At 36.1% G+C, this 11,861-nt stretch overlaps 1 protein-coding gene across 2 annotated transcripts in view; it reads right to left on the bottom strand.

The window, feature by feature from the left end:
- The window catches only part of LOC107757426 (netrin-1-like), a 59,826-nt gene that overhangs the window by 11,492 nt on the left and 36,473 nt on the right, over window positions 1-11,861 (bottom strand). The window contains exons 2-3 of one of the 2 annotated variants that reach the window (XM_016574896.1): window positions 9,204-9,392; window positions 675-824 (exon numbers count right to left, since the gene is read on the bottom strand). In XM_016574896.1, coding sequence (XP_016430382.1) covers window positions 675-824; window positions 9,204-9,392 — 339 coding nt within the window. The remainder of the gene's footprint in view (window positions 1-674; window positions 825-9,203; window positions 9,393-11,861) is intronic. The other variant, XM_016574897.1, reaches the window with a different exon arrangement.

The raw sequence follows: 11,861 nt of genomic DNA, 5'->3' as shown, positions 1-11,861 counted from the left end.
CAAATCCTCGGTTTGTACTTCTAATTCATGACCGGCGTTTTGTTTTGTTCTCTCTCCGCATTCGTCACTAATCACGCAACGCCGCGCGTCTTACGTCATCCGCCAGAACTGCTTCAGTGTATGACAGTCAGCGGAAGTAAGAGAAAAGTGTTTATTACGTTTGAAATATGGATATTTTTCTTACAAAAACTCATGTATTCACTACAGGGGGCCTTTATTTACCCCCCGGAGCCCTCTGCGGTACGTTTTTATTATGAATGCGCAAGCTTTATTTGACGACTTGTGGACTGTTCAACTGCAACACCTGCTGAGTGCCATTAAACAGCTTGAAAGATCAAAGACCATTTTTAATATAACTCTGACTGGATTCGTCTGAAAGAAGAAAGTCATATACACCTAGGATGCTTCGAGGGTAAGTAAAACACAAGCTAATTTTCATTTTAGGGTGAACTAACCCTTTAACAAGACATAGTTTCAAAGTCTTTCCACTGTGACTGTTCATACATGCAGATTTTCATGTTTGACCATAAGAAATAGATCCTACAGTCCTTTAGAAGAGTTTCAGCTCAATATTTCAAGCATTCCATGGACAGAAACATTTGCAAGTGCATTATGGCTCATTGGGGATTGAAGTGGAAAAAAATAGAGATCTTGACATTGAGTGATCCACATACTTATGCAGGGGGCAATGGGTGATCGGCTCTGCTGGTAGCCTTTAGCACAACGGTTGCATGTGATACCCGTCACACCGTCTTTACAGGGGCATTGGCCTGTGGTTTGGTTACAGGTTTTGCCCGCGGCCCCCACAGGATGGCAATCACAGGCTGTGAGGAACAGAAGAAAAGAGATAAAAGAAAAGCACATACAAACAGTACATACATACAAAAAGCACAGATAAACTATAAAAGTAGCTTTAAGGGCCCAAGTCTGGGGAAATAAGTGGGTGAAGATTGGTGAAGCAGTTGAAAAACACATTGTGTGTTTTGTGAAAGTGGTGACCAGTCTCGTGACAAGAGCATGCACATACACATACAAATTCAAAACACTTCGGTATGATAGTCAATGATTTTAAATAAGTAGTGGCTTGAGAATGTCATTTTTTCCTCAGTATGCATTTAACTCAAACCATAAACACATAAAGACAGGGCACATCAAGATAAAGTCTCTCTGAACAGCTGTATCTGGCCCCTAAATGTATCTGGCCATTTTTGGACACTCAAGTCAACCTTAAAAACGTCACTGTACATAAAAATATAAAACTGAAAAAATATCAATCCTGATATCTGAAAGCTTTTTTTTTTTCCAGAATTTACTTCACATTTTAGACATTTTTATATTTTTTATATGTGATTTTTTTTCTAGAGATCACACAGGTGTCACATCAACTAGTAATTTTCTGCTAATATCTTCTAAGCAAAAACTCACTTTTTTGTTGTCTTTTATCAACACAATATATACTCTTTTTCTTGTGAATTATGTTGCAAGAAAGGATTCCTTTACAATGCCACTTTTTTATCTAATGCAAAACCTTTTATACATTTTTAAGAGTTTCTGAAATGTCTAAACACGTTTTGGAACCACTGTATTACAATAAATATTCAAATTGGCAAAAATATCTATAATATCTAAAAAAAAATATCTATAATAAACACATTTCCTTAAAATATGTTTCCATAACATGTGCTTTCATGTGTTTTCATCAGAATATTGTGCTTGTGCCAATAATGTCTGTCACATTTCCTTCCTCTTGGGAGGTCTTTCTCCTAACATATGGCTCAGCGTCTCTCTCCGCTTCTTAAAGCGTGTGAACTGATTGTATTGCCTTTGTGTCAAAACTCCTTTCAAGTCCGTTTTCTTAAATTCCCATCATGGGTGGTTACATTAAAGTTACTTTCGCAAAGAGTCCAATGCTACTTAATTAATATTTCCCCCACCAGCACTGTAGAAGCGATACACTGTCAAATGTTTAACACATTAAATGAGTAAATTGGCTCATATATTTGTATGAGTAATGAAGCACAGAGAGTTGTGCTTAAACTTTATTTCTTTTAAGCCTGTGCTAAGAGCAGTGAAGTGAAGTTCCAGTCCCAAGGTTGGAACGGTGCAGAGAGACAGCCACTCCCTACATGTCTGTCTCTTGTCGCTTGTCACTCTATTGTCATTAAAGCCAAGTTTACGTCTTGTCTTTGGAGTTGTCATTATGTAGAAAATTGCCACATTTTGTTTCTCATTACAAATGTGCATTAAAACGCCCTAAAGATTCAATAAACAGCTCAGCTGACTAATTCCTAATAAATGAAAAAGCTTCACACCCTTAAATGCGGCGCAGGTCATTTTCAGCAATGATTTTCTGTCTTTGTGGAAATGGATGATCAAGAGTCTTAAAAAGAACTAAATGCTGAGGTGTCGGCTGCAATATATATATATATATGAGCCGTTGTAAGCGGATCATTAATTGAGGGTCTTTACTCATAACTCATTGATCTCATTGCAGTGGTTGCCTGCTCAAGCAATATTCTAGGTTAGGTAAAAGTTAGGTTTAATGAACAGCATATTTGGCATAATATTGATTACCATAAAAACTGATTGCAACTTAAGCCTTAAAAAAATGGTTAAAGTACAATAATACAGTACAATGGTACTTTACAGAAAATAATTTTCTTGGAGAAAATGGCATCTTGCCAACAACTGTCCAAATCAGATAGACTGGGTCAACGAGTTAATCAACGTAAAACACATGGAGTGCAGGTGTATGTCTCTCAAACATTTTAGCTTCTGCTGTCTGATAAGACCCTGTCTGGAGAGTGTTTAAGTGGTTGTCCACTTAGCAGTGAAGTGGTGGCACTACACCAGATTCCTGGAGTAGATATGGATCTACTGTTTCCTCTCCTCATCCACTCACTCTCAACACTGCCATGTCCCTGGTAAAAGAAGTACCAAGCTGAGAGTTTATTAATATACGAGCCTGACGTTTTTTTAAATTTATTTTTTATATCGGATAAGCATGTTATAAACTTCTGAAACATTGGTGTTTCATATTTTAGAGTAGCCACTGCAACTCAATTAAATCTGTATGTGGGAGTGTGTGTGGAAAAAGTCATATGTAACCCCCTTTGTAATCCTTAACATTTTCATAAGTAACTGTAATTTAATTACACATTTTTTCTTAGTAACTGTAACTGATTACAATTACTTTTATTTTGTAATTAAATTACGTAATTCCGTTACATGTAACGAGTTACTCCCCAACACTGCTTATTTCACAGACAAGCTAAAAAGAACCAAAAAATGACATTTCTTCTGTTATTTACTCACCCTAATGTCATTTCAAACCTGTATGACCTTCTTTTTTTCTGTGGAAAACTTTTATGACTTTTTAAAGAACATCCTGTTACTCCACTTCCACTTTTCCAAACAATTATACAAATATGGACTTTCATGGTGTTTTTTGTCATATTTAGAGCATTATTGGAGCATTGTATACATTTATATACAGTATATATAGTACATTTATAGAAGAAAAATAAAGACTAAAGGCCAAAAATTAAGTGCTTGATGAGAGCATTTAATCCATTTGAAAGAGATGTGCATGCGGCAGCTTTACTAGATTAGATTGCTCAATGTGAGAAGTTTAGATCCCTGCCAATAGTTCAGCATAAAGCTGCTGTCTGAAGTCTGAGCTCCTCTCCTCCATTAAAAACAGCATGTTGAGAGTCGGTGGGGTAATTTGTGTGTTGCTGGAGGACGGCCAGCTCAGCCCAGGCTCAGTATTGTAGTGCTTAGTTTCTGCGCTGGCCCACAAAAATGTCTGAAGCTAATAAAGGGAAGAGAAAATGACAGCAACATCACTATAAACACCATTGAGTGTTTTTCTGATATCTTTTGAGTGTCTGTTTTTGCTTAAATTCATGTTAGGGTGTTTTGAGACAAATTTTCTTTTTTTTCTTCTTCTTCTTCTTCTTTTTTTCGCAATAGCGAGCATTAGCATAATCATTTGATGAAATTATGAATGTCACTTCAAGCACCACGTCTTTTTGTCAACAAACGTTTTGCCAAGTTGTCCTTTTTATGCAGTACATTCTCATCTAATTGAAGCCAGTTACAAAAGAAGTAGTTTTTTGGAAATCTAATGAGAAAAGTGAGGTAATGAAAAACAATATTTTCAAATCCCCAACAGAAGAGGTTATTTGTGGTTAATAATAGTACAGTTTTGTGACAATGCAAGACACATGTTCAAGTGGAAGGCGTAATAGTGTGACCACAAATACTACACAGCTCTCACTGCAAACGTAATCTCTACTAGCGCACTCAGTACTAACTTTCTCAGCTTTTCCCAGAACCCTAATGAGGATGGGGAGAAAATGAGCCTTTTATTTTGTCTATTTGTATATAAACCCATGGCAACCACACACTGAAGGCACAATTAGATTGACTGGCTAAAGTTTAGCTGCCTGGGATCCCATCAGAGACTGATGTCATTCTCTTTAGCTTGCTAGTTCTTAGCAATCCATATAAACTGAAACATTTAATATAATACTGAACCAAGATTCCAAGCTAACCAAAAATGTCTGAACATTTAACAGCCCACCCAATGGGGTGACGACGGTCCGGTGCGGCTGACAGTTTGCAGAGCGCCACACACTTACATGATCTAAGCGTGGTTTACTGTATTGAAACGAAATGGCTCATTTAACAAAATCAAATCTTCAAAGGAGTCGCTCACTCCAGTGGGCAGGAGAAATGATTTAGCAAATGTTTCCTAAGAATAAATGAATCTTATGGAGCAAACAACTCAAAGAGAGGAACGAGATGCACCTTGCAAAGCAAAGCTGCCTTCGCTTTGTGTGTTTACAGTGTGGTTTATGAAGGGTGAAGTCACAAATCAGATGGCTGAAGTTTCATTAGAAGCTCTAACCTAATAGAGTGCGGCAGACTCTCCACATCATTCTTTATGAATTTTAAAGGGAATGTTCCAGTTGCCCAATTGAACAAGTGGTTTTTGAAATATGACTTCACAGTAAATATAAAATAAGGGTAACACTTCAGTACAGGGACCAATACTCACTATTAACTAGTTGTTTATTAGCATGCTTATTATTAACAAAATGGCTGTTTATTAGTACTTATAAAGCACATATTCTGCATGACCATATTCTACATCCCTAATCCTACCCAATACCTAAACTTAACTACCTTACTAACTATTAATAAGCAGCAAATTAGGAGTTTATTAAGGAAAAAGTCATAGTTAATGGTTTGTTAATAGCGAGAATTGGACCTTAAAATAAAGTGTGACCAAAATAAATTTGATGTTTGACATTTTTATTTAGTTCAGTCCACCTTGGGTGGTTCTGCCAGTCATTTGTGGGTATAAAACATAATAGGATACACTTGAAGGGAAGCTATTTTGAGGAATATCAAGAAACTTTTTTGAGAAATGTCTAGAGTTTGGTTACCAACATTCTTCAAAATATCTTCGTTCCTGTCCCACATAAGAAATAAAGTCATTTAGTTTTAGAATGACATGAGGGTGAGTAAATGATAAGAAGGATTTGGGGTGAACATTCCCTTCAAGAAGACACATATTATGTTGAACATGAAACAGGGAGCCTCTGATTTGAAGCTCTGTACGAGAGCAGAACATACTGTAATTGTTTTTCCTGAAGTAAATTGTTATAGTATATAGTTGCCACTATTTCATTGCTCTGATTAAGAGTGTGAGGACTTGTCAAAAGAAAAAGAGAAAGCGTGTGGTGAACACATTAAATGAATGAGCATGAGGGGAGTTAGGTGCTTTATATTACAACATACTTGCACCTATTTTCATTAACTTGCAATACATCACATATTTAGCTTGTGAAAATGTTTTCTTTGGCGGGAATTAAATATCATGCTTCATATCATTTGTCACCTTTCTATAATTACCACACATCCTTTTTTGTACATCTGTTTTGATGTAACCTAATACAGCTGTATAACTTGGACAGTGTTTGATTGTAATTACATTAGGGGCTCTAACTCTGGCAAAGTTCAGGATTAAATCGAACAAAATGACTTGTTTAAGTTACAGATTTTGTAAATCACGATGAAATGTGTTTTCAGAACAATTTAAAATGAAGCAACATTTGATTTGATGTAGTCAGCTGAGATTAACACGAGGTCTCCCTCTCATTTGAAAAGTGCCAGTGTTTAAACATCAAGAGTAGGAGACCCAGAGTGAACCGACATAAATATCCAAGTAAAATATTAAAATACTCAAAAAAATTGAGCTTGTGCCTATTGTGATGATGCTAGCCGTGCTGATAAATGTTCAGAGCATAAAATAACACAAAAGTCTGATGAGGCAGTTGAACCTGAAGATAAATGACTTGACCAAAAACAGAACAAGTATGGATGACTGTTGCGAAAGAATGAAAGCAATGAGAAATGTACAGAGACAGACAAAAGCATGCAAACAGATGAAAGCAACAGCAAACATTCAGCACTGGGAGTTTTCAGTTAAATCAAAAAGTTCGGAAGAATTGCAGTAAATCTCCCTTACAACGAAGTATATGCATTAGAAACAAGTTCTCAATGGTTGTGGGTCACAATGATGCATTTTTAATCCAGAATTGATTCTTCCCCAATATTTCATCCATTAATACATCTTTCATAGTAGTACATGAATATTTTGAAAGGTCTATTACTAATTCTTTAACAATCTAAAGGGTATTACGGTTATTTTTAGTCTGTTATTCTTTTCAAAGTTTTCCTTGAACCATTAGTGAATTCCATTTGGTTTGTTGACCCTAATTCCAAGCGCCTGGGAAATCCTCCATGGCCTCTGTCTCAAATCTCAGGGAAACTGAAGAGTTCATTAACTTTCCAAGCAAAGCAGATCATTTTAATAAAACTTTAGAAAAGAGGCTCAGGGTCATCAGAGACCTGCAGGATTATTCACCCTTGATTTTAATTACAGAAGCCTTTCGAAAGCAAAAAAAAAAAAAGAGTGATCTAATGTCACATCCTGTGAATCTGATTGAGTTTCTACCACAAAATAGTTCACTTTAAAACAACATATTCAAGCTCACAGCCGACCTTTGGCATTTTCAGACTTTTTTCTTTTTGCACACTGTATTATGGAAGTGTGTACAAAATTCTTAAATGCATCACTGCACCAGCCAACATATCCAAACAGAGCAAACCTCACCAATGAGAGTAATGGGATGCTGAAAGAATCAAGTCTTGTCCACAGGAGAAAGGAAGTGAAAACAAAAAGAAGTTCTCTTCCCTCAATAAGACACATAGCATGGGGGTTAGCGGAACACACAGTCGGATGATGAATGTCTGTTTGCATTCCACGTCGACAGGAGAATCAAACGAGAGCCCAGAGAGGGGTGAATGCAGTCTGGAGTATGGTAAAATGGATATGTTGGTTAGGTTATGCATTCTTGTAATGCCTCTCCATGCAGAGAATATTATTATATGCTCATTAAAGGGGTCATATGATGCGATTTCATTTTTTCCTTTCTCTTTAGAGTGTTACAAGCTCTTGGTGCATAAAGAAGATCTGTAAAGTTACAAAGACTAAAGTCTCAAATCCAAAGAGATATTCTTTATAAAAAAGCGTTTCAAAAAGGCGGGGCATAGAGGAGAAACAATAATGTACAGTATGTGGAAAATAATGTGTTTTTTGAACTTTAAACCGCATAAACACATTTCATTACACCAAATACACCAAATAATGTTCTTTTTAGCAGCATCATATGACCCCTTTAATCTTTTTCATATTCATCAGGAGGAATGTGATATGTAGTCTGAGAACTAAAAAAACAACACACTTTTACTTTTACATGAATTAAATATGTTTAATTTTGCATAAAACAGTGTGCCTAAATCAGTTGAAAACTGTATGCCTAAATCAACCAGTCCTCATCTGAAAATTTTAAGGTGTTATTTTATTTAAAAATCTGCTGTTTATACAATAAAATTTGATAAATATATATTTGTTAAAATTACAAATATTTAAAAAATATAAAAATTCAAAATTACAAAATAATCCACAAAAATTATTATATGCCATGTCTAAAATTTCATTTAAAAAATAAAGTATGCCACAAAATGAATTTTGTTAAATGTCATGTCTAAAATGCACATTCAAATATGTTGTTGTTTTTCTAGCTTAGTTTAAAGCTATATATAAATCAAACATCTTTACAACCTAAACTGCTTCTATATAACAGCAGGAATAAGGTTAATTGCTTTGTTGTGTGGATGTTGTAAATGAGAACTCATGCATGCTGATGGTATTGTGGAAAAAAAACAAACACCTTCTGTTCAGCCTTCAAGTGTAACATTCTCACATGATGCGAAAACATTCCCCACCGTTTTCATTGTCAAATTGATGGATGCTTTTATTTATTTACCTATTTATCTGTTTGGGAAAACAGAGCCTTTTAACTTTCAGCACAGACCTAATATTTTACCCAGAGCTAAAGCTGGACGTAAATGATCCTAAGCCGTCACGGACAGCAGCAGAATGGACCTTGTTATGAGGACATGCTAAGGTGTGATGGGGGCTTGTTTGCACAAAGCTTTTGCTCCTGTCCTCTTGCCCTGCGGCAAAGTTAGGTGAGAATAGCCTGTCCTTTTTTCTCTCTTTTCTTCTGGACAGCTCCCAGGTAAGTGTGCTGCTGCCAACCAGTTGCACACCTGTGGAAAGCTGCTCGCTTATTCCCTCCTGCGTATCTTCTCTTCCTGTCCGTCCTCCCCCTAACCTCAATTCCTCTCACTCATCTGACCTGTAACAAGGATCAGTTCACACCTCTGCTCTGTTTGTTTGACTTGTATTGTCAAACCATCCCCCAAATGAATCCCAATAACTCAGAAAGATGTAACCTTCCTCCTTCACCCCTCCCCAACCCACATCCCTGTCCTTGGGCTGCATGCTGACAGAGACACATGGGGGTGGAGGAGCACATGTGAGAATTCTTCCTTCGGACCTGCTGACTCCTTCATTTGACGAATGGGTAACGCATTAAGAATAGTCACCGGCTCATCTAATTGGTTCCTTTGAGGTACTATGTGAATTTCTTTGTGTAGAAAACAGCCAGCTAATCACTTAGCCTTAGTCTTTTCTGCTTTCCTAAGGAGACTTTGGGCCCTTAAGACCAAACCCAGTCGCCCTTTTCGCCCATGGTGTTTAGATTCAGTACCCTTCATACCTTTGCAGGCCTTTCTGTGAGAGATGGGCTTAGACATGTCTCTGTAGTAGCCCTCCTTGCAGTAGTGGCAGTGGCGACCTGCCGTATTGTGGCGGCAGTTCAGGCAGACTCCTCCGCTTTTCCTCCCGGAGAGTTTGTAAAGCTCCATGTTGAAACGACAGCGCCTCGCATGGAGGTTACAATTGCAGGCTGCGGAAAAGGAAGAAACAGAAGATGCATTCGTTTAAACAGCATATCCTCTGTCACAGTGGTTCTCAAACATTTCAAGCCAAGTACAATCAGAACATGCAAACCCCAAGTAGTCACAAAAAGTGTCCCTTTTTTTCCATTTGGTTTGAGCACAAATTTAAGGACTGTGAGCAACACAGACATAATGCTACATGAATTATATATTATATATATATGGTGTTTAAACCATCAGCTGTATGAAAGGGCAAAACAATTTTAATAAAAACAAATTTAATATTTAGAAAGGATAACAATGCATTTCAAAGTGTGTAAACTATCTTTTAAAACTTTGGGGTTGGTAAGATTTTTAAATGTTTCAGTCTCACACCTCTGCTACTCATCAAGGCTGCATTTATTTGAGCAAAAAATACAGTAGAACAGTAATATTGCGAATAATATTTTATAATTTAAAATAACTTTTAAATTGCTTTTTTATTTTAATATATTTAAAAAAAAGCAATTTATTCTTGTGATGGCAAAGCTGAATTTTCAGCAGCCATTACTCCAGTCTTCAATGTCACATGCTCCTTTAGAAATCATTCTAATATGCTAATTTGGTTAAGTAACATTTTGCATAATTTCAGTGTTAAAATATTTGTGCTGCTTTTGATTCTTTGATGAATAGAAAGTTCAAAATAACAGCATTTATTTGAAATAGAAATCTTTTGTAACATTGAAAATGTCTTTATTGTAACTTTGGATCAGTTTAATGCATCCTTGCTGAATAAAAGTATTAATTTCTTTCAAAAATAAAATTAATAATAATAATAATAATAAACTTACTGGCCCCAACGTTTGAGTGGTAATGTATATCCAATAGTCAAACACATAAATATTATTGGTGAAATAAGTAAAATATTACATTTTGTTGTTGTTACCTTAGTCGGTGATAAATAACAATATTGACTTGAATAAAATCAATTTAGATTAACTAATGTTACCAAACCACATGTACATTTTCAGATAAACATTATTTTTTGGGTAAGCTACTAGAGATTTAGACACACCGAGCTATATTAAACTTTAAAAAAAAAAAGTAAATTACACAAAGATTTCTGTAATATTTATGAGTACCATCTAAATCAAGAATAAAGAGAAGCTCTTTAATCATTATGCAGTAGAGATACAGGCCTCAGTTTGACAGCTATGTCTTTACCAACTGCAGCAAATTAAGTGCCATGGAATTAACTTCTGATAATGAGGTCAGCTTCTGAGCTTTGTCTCTGACCAGGCCTGCTCTTTCCCAATGATGCTAAACAATAGCAGACAAGGCCTCCAATTACCATTCAATTCCCAATCCCCACCATGCACAGGAAGCTGTGCTCCTGCTTGTTTACTAATGAATAAAGTTTCTGCCACCAAGTTTAATTACTGTCTGATGTTTATTCATGACTGATTTGTGTGCAGACATGTTCTCTTTCATTAAGCCTGGGTGAGACATTGGTGTGGCTCCTCCTCATGTATTATTCAGCAGTAAATCCCAACCCTCCTACCAAAATGCTTTGGGCTGTTCAAGTGCAGACAACTGTTGGTAAGGCATAGCTGATGCACATTCTCTGAGCAACTTCAACAGAGTGTTTATTTGGTCTTATGCTAGGAGACTTCATGAAAAAATAAGCATTTTGATGAGAGGGCATAACAACTTACAAAAGCAATTGCAGTCACTAGCAAGACTGAAACTACAACAATGGCTTTCAAGTTTTTTTTTGTTTATTTAGTCTATCATTTTTCACACTTCGTTTTTATGAAAATAGTCCAGTACTACTTAATGCCAAGGACCCCCAAATATGATGAACCCCTTGTGATACACTTATACAGTGTTTAAAAAAAAGTAAAAATATAAAGACATGTTGTTTGCAAATAATTGTAAATAATTAGCTACTAAAGCCAACATTTTAATTATCATACAACAAAATGTGTAGTTACCAAGTTTTGCCTTGCCAGGGCCATATATTCCTTTCCAATTATTTTGCACCTTCTGATTTTAAGAAACAATCAGAGATTTTGATCCTGATTTCGACACTAAAGCCCCGTTCACACCGATAACAATAACTATAAAGATAACTGTAAAGATAACGATATTAGCGTCCACACCAGCGAACAATATCGTCTGTTTATTCTAAGCGCACATGCGTCTGCCGCTTTAAATTCTCGAGCTCGTTACAGCAGGATGGATTCTGATTGGCTGTCAATTTTTTATCGTTCATCAGCTGGAGAAAAATCGTTTTGAAAGTGATTCCAACGATATCGTTTCTCTGTGCCTTTATCGTTATAGCTGTGGTGTGGACTCTGCTATTCTTTAATATTGAGAACGATTTTTAGAACTATATCTTTATCGTTATCTTTATAGTTATCGTTCTTGGTGTGAACGGGGCTTAAAGGAACACTCCACTATTTTTGAAAATAGGCTCATTTTCCAACTCCCCTAGA

This window comes from Sinocyclocheilus rhinocerous, unplaced genomic scaffold, assembly GCF_001515625.1.
Source record: "Sinocyclocheilus rhinocerous isolate Xijiao unplaced genomic scaffold, SAMN03320098_v1.1 scaffold1134, whole genome shotgun sequence".
Lineage (NCBI taxonomy): Eukaryota > Metazoa > Chordata > Actinopteri > Cypriniformes > Cyprinidae > Sinocyclocheilus > Sinocyclocheilus rhinocerous.
This window is presented reverse-complemented; position numbering and strand designations above follow the sequence as displayed.